The sequence below is a fragment of the Oncorhynchus mykiss genome, chromosome 29 (genome assembly GCF_057628025.1).
Source record: "Oncorhynchus mykiss isolate SJ-2025 chromosome 29, ASM5762802v1, whole genome shotgun sequence".
Lineage (NCBI taxonomy): Eukaryota > Metazoa > Chordata > Actinopteri > Salmoniformes > Salmonidae > Oncorhynchus > Oncorhynchus mykiss.
The window spans coordinates 6,650,001-6,667,917 of NC_143050.1; the positions used below are offsets into that span (position 1 = coordinate 6,650,001).

General features: G+C 44.8%; 2 protein-coding genes across 2 annotated transcripts in view; both read left to right on the forward strand.

Moving 5' to 3' along the window:
- LOC110509471 (macrophage mannose receptor 1-like) overlaps window positions 1-6,595 on the forward strand; it is a 7,722-nt gene extending 1,127 nt beyond the window's left edge. Inside the window, exons 3-6 of the mRNA XM_090226398.1 lie at window positions 546-914; window positions 1,283-1,651; window positions 1,840-2,196; window positions 5,575-6,595. Coding sequence (XP_090082524.1) covers window positions 546-914; window positions 1,283-1,651; window positions 1,840-2,196; window positions 5,575-5,582 — 1,103 coding nt within the window. The 3' untranslated portion in view covers window positions 5,583-6,595. The remainder of the gene's footprint in view (window positions 1-545; window positions 915-1,282; window positions 1,652-1,839; window positions 2,197-5,574) is intronic.
- Window positions 1-17,917, forward strand: part of LOC110509470 (C-type mannose receptor 2-like) — a 99,953-nt gene that overhangs the window by 58,267 nt on the left and 23,769 nt on the right. The window lies entirely within an intron of this gene.

Consider the following 17,917-nt stretch of genomic DNA (forward strand, 5'->3'; position numbering starts at 1 on the left):
GTGTGTGTGCTGAACCCTAACTTGAGACCTGTGTGCAGAATTGACAGCAATATTATATACATACCAGTGGCCAGTTTATTAGGTATACCAGTGACCAGTTTTATTAGGTATACCAGTGAACAGTTTATTAGCTATACCAGTGGACAGTTTATTAGGTATACCAGTGAACAGTTTATTAGGTATGCCAGTGGGAGTCTTTCATATACACTCAGTGAACAGTTTATAAGGTATACCAGTGGGAGTCTTTCATATACACCCAGTGGCCAGTTTATTAGGTATACCAGTGGGGCTGTCCATCCTCCCCTCATAATGATGGTTTGTTCTCCACAGGGCTGTCCATCCTCCTCTGATAATGTTGGTTTCTTCTCCACAGGGCTGTCCATCCTCCTCTCATAATGTTGGTTTGTTCCCCACAGGGCTGTCCATTCTCCTCTCATAATGTTGGTTTCTTCTCCACAGGGTTGTCCATCCTCCTCTCATAATGTTGGTTTGTTTCCCACAGGGCTGTCCATCCTCCTCTCATAATGTTGGTTTGTTCTCCACAGGGCTGTCCATCCTCCCCTCATCCCTCCCTCATCAGTTCCACTTTGTGAACTTGACTAAGACCTGGACTGAAGCTCAGAGTTTCTGCAGACAGAACTACACTGACCTGGCCACCATAGATGATGACATGGCAGATATGAAGAAGCTCAATAACACAGTATCAGCTGGTTGGAAAGGATCAGTCTGGATAGGACTGTATAACAACATCTGGAGGTGGTCTCTGGGAAACAGAGAGTTAGAGGGGGAGGGGTTTTGGGCCCAAGGACAGCCAAATATTGATCCCAACAGAAAATATTTCTGTGTGTGTATGATGCTAAATGGGTCTTGGTTTAATAACAACTGTAACACAACATCGAATTTCGTCTGCTATGGTGAGTTCCCATGTCCATTTATTGTCCATTTTTAATTTAACCTTTACCTAAATAGGCAAGTCAGTTAAGAACAAATTCTTATTTACAATGACGGCCTACCCCGGACAACGCTGGGCCAATTGTGTGCCGCCCTATGGGACTCCCCATCACGGCCAGATGTAATGCAGCCTGTATTCGAACCAGGGACTGTAGTGATGCCTCTTGCACTGAGATGCAGTGGCTTAGAACAAGAGGCGTCACTGCAGCACCTGCAATACCACATTTTTGTATTCAGATAATAGATTCAGATATGATTGAATGTTTATTTACAAACATTCATCTGTATTTATTTTGGTTCTATCTTTTTTTTATTTTTTTACTTCAAACAGACAAAAATGCGACCAATAAGTACATTCACATCAATGAATCTAAGACTTGGAGTGATGCTCAGAGCTACTGTCGGGAGAAACACACAGACCTGGCCAGTGTGAGGAACACAACAGAGATGGAGGCCACAAAGACTATCACACTAAAACATGACAAAAATCAAACATACAGAGCGTGGATTGGCCTGCATAAACCTCTTGGAGTCTGGAGGTGGTCCGACCAGAGTGGCTCCTCCCACAGAAACTGGGACTCAAACGAGCCGAATGGGGCAGGTGTGGGAAAGGAAGGATATTTCTGTGGAGAAGTAATATCGTCTGGAAAGTGGAACGATAAAATATGTACTCATACACAACCCTTTATTTGCTACGATGGTGAGCTGCCGACATAAATCCTCAATACAGATCTACATTTAACAATCAATATTACTGTAAAGTATTGATGAGAGGGACTGAAGATTTTGGGTATGGGGTGGAGATTGGGGTGAATGTTGACTGAATAGCATTACTTTTCATTATTTTTCTTAACGTGAGTTTCTGTGTCCCCCCTCTTCTTCCTCCAGATGAACTGGTCCTGGTCTCAGAGAACAAGACGTGGTCAGAAGCCCTGCGACACTGCAGAGACCAGAACATGGAGCTGGTGTCTGCCCACAACCAGAACATCCAGCACTGGGTTCAACAGAGAGCCAAGAAGGCCTCCACTCCCTTCGTCTGGCTGGGCCTGAGGTACACCTGCACTCTGGACATCTGGTTCTGGGTCAATGGAGAAGAGTCCTGCTACCACAACTGGGCTGACGGGGAGGGCTACAACACCATGAAGGAGCAGTGTGGGAACATGGGGGCCATACAGAGAGACGGGGGACAGTGGGTCGGCAAGTCTGAGACTGAGAGATTCAACTTCATCTGCAGCAACAGTACTGGTGAGATTTGATCTCTTTCTTTTGGTGTGTTGAACCTCTACCTCTCTCTCTCTGTCTCTCTCTCTCTCTCTCTCTCTCTCTCTCTCTGTTTCTCTCTCTCTCTGTGTCTCTCTGTCTCTCTGTCTCTCTCTCTCTCCCTCTATCTATCTCTCTCTATCGCTCTCACTAAATATTACACTCACAAAAGTTTCAGAAGAATAGAGACATTTCAGATGTCATATTATGGCTTTGTACAGTGTTACAACAATGTGAAAATAGTTAAAGTACAAAAGGGAAAATAAATAAACAAAAATATGGGTTATATTTACAATGGTGTTTGTTCTTCATTGGTTGCCCTTTTCTTTTGTGAAACAGGTCACAAATGTTGCTGATTTGATGGCACACTGTGGTATTTCACCCAGTAGACGTGAGAGTTTATTAAAATCTATTTTAATAATGTGGGTCTGTGTAATCTGAGGCAAACATATGTCACTGATATGATCATTCATTTGACAGGAGGTCAGGAAGTGCAGCTCAGTTTCCACCTCATTTTGTGGACAGTCTGCACAGTCTCAATAGCAAGGCTACGCTCACTGAGTCTGTACATAATCAAAGCTTTCGTTAATAATGGGTCAGTCATCGTGGTCAGGAATTCTGCCACTGTCTGCTCTCTGTTTAGGGCCAAATAGCATTCTTGTTCGCTCCGTTTTTTGGTAAATTCTTTCCAATGTGTCAAGGGCCCAGGTCTATCTTCTTGTTTTCTCACAATTTGGTTGGGTCTAATTGTGTCCTGGGGCTCTGTGGGGTCTTTTTGTGCTTGTAAAAGAAAGACCAGCTTGCTTAGGGGACTCTTACCATCTATTGGTGATGGCTTTGTTCTACGTTGTACACTGAGAGTGAAATTGCACAATTCTACATGCAAAGTCTCAATTTGGTGTTTGTTCCATTTAGTGAATTCTTGGTTGGTGAGCGGACCCCAGACCTCAAAAGGGTTCTATAACTGATTCTAATATTTTTAGCCAGATCCTAATTGGGATGTCGAAGTTTATGTTCCTTTTGATGACGTAGAAGGCCCTACTTGGCTCTCATTTCGTTCACAGATTTGTAGAAGTCACCTGTTGCGCTGATGTTAAGGCCGAGGTATGTATAGTTTTTTGGTGCGCTCTAGGGCAACGGTGTCTAGATAGAATTTGTATTTGTGGTCCTGGCAACTGTACCTTTATTAGAATAATATTATTTTAGTCTTACTGAGATTTACTGTCAGGTCCCAGGTCTGTCAGGGCCCAGGTCTGTCAGATCCCAGGTCTGTCAGGTCCCAGGTATGTCAGGTCCCAGGTCTGTCAGGTCCCAGGTCTCTCAGGGCCCAGGTCTGTCAGGTCCCAGGTCTGTCAGGTCCCAGGCCTGTCAGGGCACAGGTCTGACAGAATCTCTGCAGAAAATCTACAGTACCTGTCAGAAGTTTGGACACACCTACTCATTCAAGGGTTTTTCTTTATTTTTACTATTTTCTACATTTGCTTCACGGCGAAAGCACACCATGTGATTATCTGAGGACAGCGGCGCCCTGCATACAAAAGCATTAAAAAAAAAAATCTAACCAGCAGAGGCGTCACAAAAGTCAGAAATAGAAAATAAAAATCACCTTTGAAGATATTCCTCTTTTTACTATCCTAAGGGTCCCAGCTACACAACAAATGGTTGTTTTGCTCGATAAAGTCCTTCTTGATATCCCAAAAAAAGTCAGTTTAGTTGTCGTGTTTGATTCAGTAATGCCGTTCCACTCGTTCACTCAGTCAACATGCAGACAAAGCAATCCCAAAAGTTACCAATAAACTTCATCCAAACAAGTCAAACAACGTTTCTAATCAATCCTCAGGTACCCTGATATGTAAATAAATTATACAATTTAAGACGGAGAATAGTATGTTCAACAGATTATACTTAATAATTTAAGACGTATGTTCAATAGCGGAGATAAATAACGAAGTGCGTGCCCTCATCCACGCGCGCCTCAAGACTACAGTCCAAATGAGAGCCACCTTAAACTACAAATTTGAGCTGATTCTTCAAGCCTGAAACCCTTTCTAAAGACTGTTGACATCTAGTGGAAGCCATATGAACTGCAATCTGGCAGGATTTCCTTTGAATATACCGTAGACAAGCATTTCAATGGGTGGTGACCTCAAACAAAAACATTCTGGATGGATTCTCCTCGGGTTTTCGCCTGCCGTATAAGTTCTCACAAACACACACACACACACACACACACACATTATTTTAAGAGTTTTAGAAACTTCAGAGTGCTTTCTATCCAATACTACCAATTATATGCATATCTGGCATATCTAGCCAATTATATGCACATCTATCTAGCTTCTGGCCTGAGTAACAGACAGTTTACGTTGGGCATGTCAGTCATCCGAACTTCCGAATACTGCCCCCTAGCCTTAAGAAGTTAAAGTTAGTGAGGCAGATATGAGACTCCAGCTTCATAGATGTTTGCAGTTCGTTCCAGTCAGCAGAGAACTGAAAGGAAAGGCGTCCAAAGGAGGAATTGGCTTTAGGGGTGAGCTGTGAAATATATCTGCTGGAGTGCGTGCTACAGGTGGGTGATGCTATGGTGACCAGTGAGCTGAGATAAGGTGGGATGTTACCTAGCAAAGATGTATAGATGACCTGGAGCCAGTGGGTTTGGCGACAAATATGAAGCGAGGGCCAGCCAATGAGAGCATACAGCAGTGGTGGGTGGTATATGGGGCTTTGGTGAAAAAAAGGATGGCACTGTGATAAACTGTGTCCAATTTGCAGAGTAGAGTGTTGGGGGCTATTTTGTAAATGACATCGCCAAAGTCAAGGATCGGAAGGATAGTCAGTTTTACGAGGGTATGTTTGGCAGCATGAGTGAAGGATGCTTTGTTGCAAAATAGGAAGCCGATTCTAGATTTAATTTTGGAGTGGAGATGCTTAATGTGAGTCTCTAAGGAAAGTTTACAATCTAACCAGACACCCAGGTATTTGTAGTTGTCCACATATTCAGAAGTCAGAACCGTCCAGAGTCGTGATGCTGGATGGGCATGCAGGTGTGGTCAGCGATCGGTTGAAAAGCATTCATTTAATTTTACTTGGATTTAAGAGAAGTTAGAGGCCTCGGAAGGAGAGTTGTATCTCCTAATATTCTCTCTCTCTCTCTCTCTCTCTCTCTCTCTCTCTCTCTCTCTTTCTCTGTCACTCTCTTGAAATGTATTTCCTGATATTCTCTCTCCGTCTCTCTCTCTCTCTCTCTCTCTCTCTCTCTCTCACTCAAGCTCTCCTGAAATGTATTTCCTGATGTTCTCTCTCATGTTAAATGTTTTTCATTATATTATTTTACAGTATTATATCCTTTGTTGTCTAATCCAGATTACTAGGACCAGAGCCTGTTCTCTGGACCAGCTGAACCGTACCGTCCAGAATGTTCCAGACCCTGTTCTCTGTAGACCAGCTGAACCGTACAGTCCAGAATCTTCCAGACCCTGTTTTCTGTAGACCAGCTGAACCGTACAGTCCAGAATCTTCCAGACCCTGTTTTCTGTAGACCAGCTGAACCGTACAGTCCAGAATCTTCCAGACCCTGTTCTCTGTAGACCAGCTGAACCGTACAGTCCAGAATCTTCCAGACCCTGTTTTCTGTAGACCAGCTGAACCGTACAGTCCAGAATGTTCCAGACCCTGTTTTCTGTAGACCAGCTGAACCCTACAGTTCAGAATGTTCCAGACCCTGTTTTCTGTAGACCAGCTGAACCCTACAGTCCAGAATGTTCCAGACCCTGTTCTCTGGACCAGCTGAACCGTACAGTCCAGAATGTTCCAGACCCTGTTCTCTGGACCAGCTGAACCGTACAGCCCAACACATTGTTCCAGACCCTGCTCTGTAGACCAGCTGAACCCTACAGCCGAACACATTGTTCCAGACCCTGCTCTGTAGACCAGCTGAACCCTACAGCCCAACACATTGTTCCAGACCCAGCTCTGTAGACCAGCTGAACCCTACAGCCCAACACATTGTTCCAGACCCTGCTCTGTAGACCAGCTGAACCCTACAGCCCAACACATTGTTCCAGACCCTGCTCTGTAGACCAGCTGAACCCTACAGCCCAACACATTGTTCCAGACCCTGCTCTGTAGACCAGCTGAACCCTACAGCCCAACACATTGTTCCAGACCCTGCTCTGTAGACCAGCTGAACTCTACAGCCCAACACATTGTTCCAGACCATGCTCTGTAGACCAGCTGAACCCTACAGCCCAACACATTGTTACAGACCCTGCTCTGTAGACCAGCTGAACACTACAGTCCAGAATGTTCCAGACCCTGCTCTGTAGACCAGCTGAACCCTACAGCCCAACACATTGTTCCAGACCCTGTTCTGTAGACCAGCTGAACCCTACAGTCAAACACATTGTTCCAGACCCTGCTCTGTAGACCAGCTGAACACTACAGTCCAGAATGTTCCAGACCCTGCTCTGTAGACCCGCTGAACACTACAGTCCAGAATGTTCCAGACCAATCTCTGTTGACCAGCTGAACCCTACAGTCCAACACATTGTTCCAGAACCTGTTCTGTAGACCAGCTGAACCCAACAGCCCAGCACATTGTTCCAGACCAATCTCTGTAGACCAGCTGAACCCAACAGCCCAGCACATTGTTCCAGACCCTGCTCTGTAGACCAGCTGAACACTACAGCCCAATACATTGTTCCAGATCCTGCTCTGTAGACCAGCTGAACACTACAGCCCAATACATTGTTCCAGACCCTGCTCTGTAGACCAGCTGAACACTACAGCCCAATACATTGTTCCAGATCCTGCTCTGTAGACCAGCTGAACACTACAGTCCAGAATGTTCCAGACCCTGCTCTGTAGACCCGCTGAACACTACAGTCCAGAATGTTCCAGGCCAGAATGTTCCAGACCCTGCTCTGTAGACCCGCTGAACACTACAGTCCAGAATGTTCCAGGCCAGAATGTTCCAGGCCCTGCTCTGTAGACCAGCTGAACCCTACAGCCCAATACATTGTTCCAGAGCCTACTCTGTAGACCAGCTGAACACTACAGTCCAGAATGTTCCAGACCCTGCTCTGTAGACCCGCTGAACACTACAGTCCAGAATGTTCCAGACCAATCTCTGTTGACCAGCTGAACCCTACAGTCCAACACATTGTTCCAGAACCTGTTCTGTAGACCAGCTGAACCCAACAGCCCAGCACATTGTTCCAGACCAATCTCTGTAGACCAGCTGAACCCAACAGCCCAGCACATTGTTCCAGACCCTGCTCTGTAGACCAGCTGAACACTACAGCCCAATACATTGTTCCAGATCCTGCTCTGTAGACCAGCTGAACACTACAGCCCAATACATTGTTCCAGACCCTGCTCTGTACTCCAACATTTTCATTGCATCTTAGGAATATGGGACCAAATACTTAGCTTTTGACTATTTTAGCACATATTGAAGTGAATTTGTCCCAACACTTTTGGTCCACTAAAATGGGGACTATGTTCAAAAAGGGCTGTCATTTCTAAACGATTAACCCGATATGGATGAAAATACTGACTGTCTGGACTTTAACCTCATACTCATTGTATTATTAAATATCCAGAGTGCTGGAGTACAGAGCCAGAAAAACACACAGAGTGTCTCTGTCCCGATACTGTTGGAGCTCACTGGAAATAAAACATAGAGCTACATAGAGCTAAATATAGTTTTAACTACAATTTTGATATCATGGATGGTCATCCTGTATAGTCTCAGAATCATAGTTTAAACTATAGTGTTGATATCATGGATGGTCATCCTGTATAGTCTCAGAAACATAGTTTAAACTATAATGTTGATATGATGGATGGTCATCCTGTATAGTCTCAGAAATATAGTTTAAACTATAATGTTGATATGATGGATGGTCATCCTGTATAGTCTCAGAAATATAGTTTAAACTATAATGTTGATATCATGAATGGTCATCCTGTATAGTCTCAGAAACATATGTTAAACTATAATGTTGATATCATAGATGGTCATTGTGTATAGTCTCAGAAACATAGTTTTAACTATAATGTTGATATCATAGATGGTCATCCTGTATAGTCTCAGAAACATAGTTTTAACTATAATGTTGATATCATGAATGGTCATCCTGTATAGTCTCAGAAACATAGTTTTAACTATAATGTTGATATCATGGATGGTCATCCTTTATAGTCTCAGAAATATATGTTAAACTATAATGTTGATATCATGGATGGTCATCCTGTATAGCCTCAGAAACATAGTTTAAACTATAATGTTGATATCATGGATGGTCATCCTGTATAGTCTCAGAAATATAGTTTAAACTATAATGTTGATATCATGAATGGTCATCCTGTATAGTCTCAGAAACATATGTTAAACTATAATGTTGATATCATAGATGGTCATTGTGTATAGTCTCAGAAACATAGTTTTAACTATAATGTTGATATCATAGATGGTCATCCTGTATAGTCTCAGAAACATAGTTTTAACTATAATGTTGATATCATGAATGGTCATCCTGTATAGTCTCAGAAACATAGTTTTAACTATAATGTTGATATCATGGATGGTCATCCTTTATAGTCTCAGAAATATATGTTAAACTATAATGTTGATATGATGGATGGTCATCCTGTATAGTCTCAGAATCATAGTTTAAACTATAATGTTGATATGATGGATGTTCATCCTGTATAGTCTCAGAAATATATGTTAAACTATAATGTTGATATGATGGATGGTCATTCTGTATAGTCTCAGAAATATATGTTAAACTATAATGTTGATATCATGGATGGTCATCCTGTATAGTCTCAGAAATATATGTTAAACTATAATGTTGATATGATGGATGGTCAGTACATGAAATCATTGCTCTGTCCATTAATTTGAGAGTGGTTACATTTCTCTAGCCCCATCCTTCAGTTTTTACCAAAATAGTGGTAGGGTTTACGCTTTGTTGTTGGTTGAACTGCAGATTGCCCTTTAAAATTAAGTATTTGACTATGGTACACTCATCCTTTTCGCAGTAAAAAAAAATCAATAAAGTTATGAAAATGAAACTAATTTGTTTCATTTTTTTGTTTTATACTTATTTCAAGAAACAGAGGAAGCAATAGAAGGATTTTAGACCTGACCTCAGATCATCAGTAAGTCACTAGGAACGCTGTCTACTGTTGTATACATAGTGTTAGACCTGTCATGACGTTGCCCTCTTTGGGTACAGCGAGCACCATCCCCCACTCTCTGCTTCTACAACCAGACTGCTGTGGTCAGAGTGAGGTCGTAAGTTCCTAGGGCAGACCCTGCCTCATGGCCACACAGTATAGAGATAGAGTGAAGTTTCGAACAAAGGAATTTCTTCAACCTCACAGAACTTGAGGTCCGAACAACGTTTACGTTCCGGAGAAGGTATAAAAGATCGGTGAAGAATCCAGCTACGAACTGGTCCGTTTGTTACAACTTGGGAAGCTCATGTGAGACGGTGTGGCCACATTACCATAACGCTGTTTATATAATAGCCTCAGATATGAGGTTTACATGTAATTGTTGTATAAGGTGAATGAGTGAGGATGATACTGTTTGTAAAATTGTGTAATGTGGACTAATGAAGGAAACTCCAATTTGTTTTTTGAGTTTAACTAAATCAGAGGACCGCCAATGAGCCCAGTTAGGGTCAGGCATCCTGGGACAGCGCCTTTTCTGCAATTCCGAATAAAACTCAACTTTGAGAAATTCTCGGTAGACCATGTTTCTCTCAATCACGGGAGGACAAAGGTTGCAGAACATTGCTGAATCTTTTAACCATACCACGTGGTTAAACTCTTAGTCTATCGATACCGACAGAATAAGAACAAGTCTTTGATATTAATTACTAGTCTGCAGCTAGGAATTCGGTATCATTGAACGCGAAGAACGACAACCGCCGAAACATCCATTCTACAACAACATGAATGAATGTCACTCTGAACTATCAACTATAACCACGACAGAGAGAGAGAGACGGACAATTCTACAAAAGAAACAAACTTTTCACCAGCGATCAAGACGACACACTGAGCGTAAATATATATATTGATTGCAATTGTTCCCAAATGAGTGAGCGTTCATGTGTAAAGGATTAGCATTTAAATTGTTATAATTATCACTTTGTAGTGACTTCTTAGTCGACCCCCACTTCCCCTTTTGTCTAACAAGCCGCCATGCCGGTTTAGCCCACTAGGGCACGTTCTCCTATCATTTCTTGTAGCCATATTTACTTTGTTGTTTTGTTTATGCATTTCTGTGAATTACTTAGTTAGCAATAAATAAATGATTTAAGACAATTGATGTATGGATGACTCATAGTGAAGACTGGGTTCGTGCAGATAACCAACAATTTACGACGTTTGGAATTAGACTTACGTGAGGTAAAAGAAATAATTCATTAATCAGAAGACTATTGATCAGATATGAAAATATCTGAAAGGTTATATTGGGAAATTATAACTTTGTAATCTTTGTACTATTTTCCTTGGTGCCCCGACTTCCTAGTTAATTACAGTTACATGATTAATCAGTTTGATCGCGTGTCAATTTAATGATAGTAAAGACACGACAGACCTGACCTCAGATCATCAGTAAGTCAATAGGAACACTGTTTTGTACATGATGTTTAAACCTGAACTCTGGGTTGACAACAGGCACAAAACGTACTTGGCAGCAACTGAAGATGAAATATAAAAATATACTTCAAACATAATTACATTGCAAGCTACCTAATTAAACAGCATTCAGTGGCTACATTCAACATGTGATTGTCACACCCTGATCAGTATCACCTGTCCTCGTTATTGTCTCCACCCACTCCAGGTGTCACTTGTTTTCCCCAGTATATTTATCCCTGTGTTTCCTGTCTCTGTGCCAGTTAGTCTTGTATGTTTCCAAGTCAACCAGAGTTTTTCCGTTCTTCTGCTTTTTGCATTTTCCTTTTTCTATAACTCCGGGTTTTGTCCCTTGTCTGGTTCTGGATTTTGTACCCGCCTGCCAGACCATGAGCTGTTCTGCCACGCTGTACCTCCTAGACTCTGATCTGGTTTGGGCCTTTTTGCCTGTCCACGACCATTCTCTTGCCTAGCTCTTTGGATTAATAAACATTGTAAGACTCCAACCATCTGCCTCCTGTGTATGCATTTGGGTCTCGCCTTGTGCGTTGATTGTACAAACTGGCCATGACAGACCCTGCAGACATGGATCAGCTCTGCCACGCTGTCTCTCTGCAGGAAGCGATTGGGAGAAATCAGGAGTTGCTACAGGCCCTTTGGAAGGGCTCAGTTCCTTGACGGAACGCCACGACCATGGGTTAAAGGCTATTATTGAGCAAATCAGGGAGTTAGCTCAGGCTGTCTGCCAGCTCTGAAAAACCACAATCAGCCAGTCATTTTTTTCCTATCTGTGGTGAGTTGGTACAGCCTATCCTGACTTCCTGTGAACCCTGCCTACATCCTCCATAGTGATATTCGGGGAATCCTGGTGCCTGCCTGGGTATACTTTCTCAGTGCTCTATTATTTTTGAGCTACAGCCATCTTTGTTTTCTTCAGACTGATCGAAGATGGCGTATATAATTACGCTGATGTCGGGAAGGGCGCTCTCCTGGGCTATGGCAGTTTGGGAACAAAATCTGCCATTTGAGGGAACTTTGAGGAATTCATGGCGGAGGTGAGAAGTTTTTGAGTCTCTGTTATCTGTGAGAAAGGCAGCCAGCAAACTGCTTGACTTACGTCAACTCCCATAGTGTGGCAGATTATGAGACAGACTTTCTCACGTTGGCCGCCGAGAGTGCCTAGAATACGGAGTCTCTTTTCGATACTTTTCTGCACGGATTATCTGAGGATGAGCTAGCTGCTCGGGAACTGCTGGTGGACCTCGACACCCTTATCGCACTAACCATTAAAATTAATGGACGCCTAAGGGAACGCAAGAGTGAGGAGGTCTGGTCTCGGGTACACTCGTGCTCCCGATATGGTGAGTTTACGTCCTATGGAATCCAGAAGTTTCCGAAGGCAGCTCTTCTGAGAGGAGCCAAAGCCACCTGAGCGCTCTCGTGAATCTACGACAGGTGAGTTGGATACTCCTGAGCCTGTGCTGTTGAGAAGAACTAGGCTATCAGTTTGGAAGCTCTCATGGAGAATCAAAAGTAACTGTTGTCTGTACTGTGAAGGGGCAGAACATTTTATAGCCACCTTCCCTATTAGGAAACCCTTGTCTCTAGTGGGTACCAGTACTATGGTGAGTCAGACTAGGAGTTCCCTAATTCCCATCACCTGCACACCCCTTTTTGCTCTTGTTCTGTGGGGAGACCAGTCTGTCCGGGTGCTCATTGACTCTGGGGCTGATGAAAATCTTATGGATGCCACAATAGCTTCGTAGCTTGGTATTCCCACTCAGCCTCTCTCTGTGCCCATGGAGGCTAGGGCACTGGACGGCCCCCACTATAGGTGAAGTCACCCATAGTACTGTGCCCGTTCAATTACAGGTTTCTAGTAACCACTGTGAGACAGAGTTCCTCCTCATTACCTCTCCCCATATTCCGGTGGTTATGGGATTTTCCTGGCTTCAAAAGCACAATCCGATGATTGATTGGACCACAAGCTCCATCCTGGGTTGGAGCCCATTTTGTCATTCCCACTTCCTTCAAGTAGATCAGTCTTCCTCAAGTCATCTTCCTCGGGATCTTAGCAAGACTGTGGATGTCTCTGCTATCCCCACAGACTACCATGACCTACAGGAAGTGTTCAGAAAAGGCACGTGCTACTTCCCTTCCCCCACACCATCCTTATGATTGTGCCATTGATCTTCTCCGAGGCACCACATCACCTCGGGGTCGATTGTATTCTCTGTCTGGACCAGAGACCTACCGCCGCTTTCAAGGTGTGGGGCTCTAACCCGGAAGCTTACGAGAAATCCTGCTATGCCCCGCGACGAACCATCAATCAGGCAAAGCGTCAATACAGGGCTAAGATTAAATAAATCTACTCCGGCTTCGACGCTCGTCTTATGTGGCAGGGCTTGCAAACTATTACAAACTACAAAGGGAAGCACAGCCGCGAGCTGCCCAGTGACACGAGTCTACCAGACGAGCTAAATCCCTTCTATGCTCGCTTCGAGGCAAGCAACACTGAGGCATGCATATGAGAGCATCAACTGTTCCGGACTACAGTGTGCTCACGCTCTCTGTAGCCGACGTGAGTAAGACCTTTAAACAGGTCAACATAAACAAGGCTGCGGGGCCAGACGGATTACCAGGACAGGACGTGTGCTCCAGGCATGTGCTGACCAACTGGCAGGTGTCTTCACTGACATTTTCATCATGTCCCTGATTGAGTCTGTAATATCAACATGTTTCAAGCAGACCACCATAGTCCCTGTGCCCAGAACACAAAGGCAACCTGCCTCAATGGCTACAGACCTGTAGCACTCACATCCGTAGCCATGAAGTGCTTTGAAAGGTTGGAAATGGCTCACATCAACACCATTATCCCAGAAACCCTAGACCCACTCCAATTTGCATACCGCCCAAACAGATCCACAGATGATGCAATCTCTATTGCACTCCACACTGCCCTTTCCCACCTGGACCAAAGGAACACTTATGTGAGAATGCTATTCATTGACTACAGCTCAGAGTTCAACACCAAAGTACCCTCAAAGCTCATCACTAAGCTAAGGATCCTGGAACTAAACACCTCGCTCTGCAAATGGATCCTGGACTTCCTGACAGGCCCCGCCAGGTGGTGAGGGTAGGTAGCAACACATCGACCATGCTGATCCTCAACACTGGAGCTCACCAGGGGTGCGTGCTCAGTCCCCTCTTGTACTCCCTGTTCACCCACGGCCGCATGGCCAGGCACAACTCCAACACCATCGCTAAGTTTGCAGACAACCCAACAGTGGTAGGCCTGATCCCCGACAACGATGAGACAGCCTATAGGTAGGAGGTCAGAGACCTGGCCGGGTGGTGCCAGAATAACAAAGTAACCAAGACTAAGGAGATGATTGTGGACTACAGGAAAAGGAGGACCGAGCACGCCCCCATTCTCATCGACTGGGCTGTAGTGGAGCAGGTTCAGAGCTTCAAGTTCCTTGGTGTCCACATCAGCAACAAACTAGAATTGTCCAAATACACCAAGACAGCTGTGAAGAGGGCACGACAAAGACTATTCCCCCTCAGGAAACTAAAAAGATTTGGCATGGGTCCTCAGATCCTCAAAAGGTTCTACAGTTGCACCATCGAGAGCATCCTGACTGGTTGCATCACTGCCTGGTACGGCAATTGCTCTGTCTCTGACCGCAAGGCACTACAAAGGGTAGTACGTACTGCCCAGCACATCACTGTGGCAAAGCTGCCTGCCAACCAGGACCTCTACACCAGGCGATGTCAGAGGAAGGCCCTAGAAATTGTCAAAGACCTCAGCCACCCCAGTCATAGACTGTTCTCTCTACTACCGCATGGCAAGCAGTACCGGAGTGCCAAGTCTAGGAGAAAAAGGCTTCTCAACAGTTTTTACCCACAATCCATAGATTCCTGAACAGGTACTATTGGACTATTGGACCTGGACTATTTGCATTGTGTACCCCCCTCCCGCAACCCCTCTTTTTACGCTGCTGCTACTTTGTTTATCATATATGCATAGTCACTATAACTATACACTCATGTACATACTACCTCAATCAGCCTGACTAACCCGTGTCTGTATGTAGCCTCACTACTTTTATAGCCTCGCTACTGTATTTAGCCTGTCTTTTTACTGTTTTATTTCTTTACTTACCTATTGTTCACCTAATACCTTTATTGCACTATTGGTTAGAGCCTGTAAGTAAGCATTTCACTGTAAGGTCTACACTTGTTGTATTCGATGCACGTGACAAATAATCTTTGATTTGACCAAAGCTATGGAGGAATGCATAGAGGAGTCTTTGGTCACTGGGGCCATTCATCTGCATCTCCTGCCGGCGTAGGGTTTTTCTTTGTGAAGAAGGACAAGACCCTGCATCCACGCATTGACTACCGGGGACTTAATTACACTATTGTCAAGAATTGTTACCCCCAGGCCTCCCGGGTGGCGCAGTGGTTAAGGGCGCTGTACTGCAGCGCCAGCTGTGCCATCAGAGTCCCTGGGTTTGCGCCCAGGCTCTGTCGTAACCGGCCGCGACCGGGAGGTCCGTGGGGCGACGCACAATTAGCGTCAACCTAGCGTCGCCCGGGTTAGGGAGGGCTTGGTCGGTAGGGGTGTCCTTGTCTCATCGCGCACCAGCGCGGGCTGGGCGCAGTGGTGGATTGGCCTTAACCAACATCCAGGGTGCAGTTGCAACGGTTTCATGGATTTGCAGACTTGTACTGCCGTTTTCATTCGGGACTACAGCATCCTGGCAGCCCCCCTCTGAGCACTCACCTCTCCCAAGGTACGGGTCAGATGGTCTCCAACTGTCGACAAAGCCTTTGTGGACCTGAAGCATCGGTTCACAACAGCACCCATCCTCATCCATCTGAACCCCTTGCGTCAATTTGTGGTGGAAGTGCATGCTTCGGATGTTAGAGTGGGGGCCATCCTGTCCCAGGGACTTGCCCAGGACCAGAAGCTTCATCCCTGTGCTTCCATTCCCATCGTCTCAATCCTGCTGAAAGGAGCTACGAAGTTGGTAACCGAGAACTCCTGATGGCGTTGGAAGGGTGGAGGCACTGGCTGGAAGGAGTAGAACAGCCCTTCCCTGTCTGGACCGACCATAAAAACCTGAAATATAAGTATATAAGTACAGCAAAGCGCCTCAACTCAAGGCAGGCCCGGTGGGCCCTCCTGTTCACCAGGTTTAATCGCCCAGGGTCAAAGAATGTGATGCCTGACTTCCCTCTTCCTACAGTTCCTTCCCTTTGTCCACAGGTAAAACATCAGTTAAAGGTGGTGAGGTGTCCACAGGTAGAACATCAGTTAAAGGTGGTGAGGTGTCCACAGGTAGAACATCAGTTAAAGGTGGTGAGGTGCCCACAGGTAGAACATCAGTTAAAGGTGGTGAGGTGTCCACAGGTAGAACATCAGTTAAAGGTGTCCACAGGTATAACATCAGTTAAAGGTGTCCACAGGTAGAACATCAGTTAAAGGTGGGTGAGGTGTCCACAGGTAGAACATCAGTTAAAGGTGGTGAGGTGTCCACAGGTAGAACATCAGTTAAAGGTGTCCACAGGTAGAACATCAGTTAAAGGTGGTGAGGTGTCCACAGGTAGAACATCAGTTAAAGGTGTCCACAGGTAGAACATCAGTTAAAGGTGGTGAGGTGTCCACAGGTAGAACATCAGTTAAAGGTGTCCACAGGTAGAACATCAGTTAAAGATGGTGAGGTGTCCACAGGTAGAACATCAGTTAAAGGTGTCCACAGGTAGAACATCAGTTAAAGGTGTCCACAGGTAGAACATCAGTTAAAGGTGTCCACAGGTAGAACATCAGTTAAAGGTGGGTGAGGTGTCCACAGGTAGAACATCAGTTAAAGGTGTCCACAGGTAGAACATCAGTTAAAGGTGGGTGAGGTGTCCACAGGTAAAATATCAGTTAAAGGTGTCCACAGGTAGAACATCAGTTAAAGGTGTGTGAGGTGTCCACAGGTAAAACATCAGTTAAAGGTGTCCACAGGTAGAACATCAGTTAAAGGTGGTGAGGTGTCCACAGGTAGAACATCAGTTAAAGGTGGTGAGGTGCCCACAGGTAGAACATCAGTTAAAGGTGGTGAGGTGTCCACAGGTAGAACATCAGTTAAAGGTGTCCACAGGTATAACATCAGTTAAAGGTGTCCACAGGTAGAACATCAGTTAAAGGTGGGTGAGGTGTCCACAGGTAGAACATCAGTTAAAGGTGGTGAGGTGTCCACAGGTAGAACATCAGTTAAAGGTGGTGAGGTGTCCACAGGTAGAACATCAGTTAAAGGTGGTGAGGTGTCCACAGGTAGAACATCAGTTAAAGGTGTCCACAGGTAGAACATCAGTTAAAGATGGTGAGGTGTCCACAGGTAGAACATCAGTTAAAGGTGTCCACAGGTAGAACATCAGTTAAAGGTGTCCACAGGTAGAACATCAGTTAAAGGTGTCCACAGGTAGAACATCAGTTAAAGGTGGGTGAGGTGTCCACAGGTAGAACATCAGTTAAAGGTGTCCACAAGTAGAACATCAGTTAAAGGTGGGTGAGGTGTCCACAGGTAAAACATCAGTTAAAGGTGTCCACAGGTAGAACATCAGTTAAAGGTGTGTGAGGTGTCCACAGGTAAAACATCAGTTAAAGGTGTCCACAGGTAGAACATCAGTTAAAGGTGGTGAGGTGTCCACAGGTAGAACATCAGTTAAAGATGGTGAGGTGTCCACAGGTAGAACATCAGTTAAAGATGGTGAGGTGTCCACAGGTAGAACATCAGTTAAAGATGGTGAGGTGTCCACAGGTAGAACATCAGTTAAAGGTGGGTGAGGTGTCCACAGGTAGAACATCAGTTAAAGGTGGGTGAGGTGTCCACAGGTAGAACATCAGTTAAAGGTGGTGAGGTGTCCACAGGTAGAACATCAGTTAAAGGTGGGTGAGGTGTCCACAGGTAGAACATCAGTTAAAAGTGGGTGAGGTGTCCACAGGTAGAACATCAGTTAAAGGTGGGTGAGGTGTCCACAGGTAGAA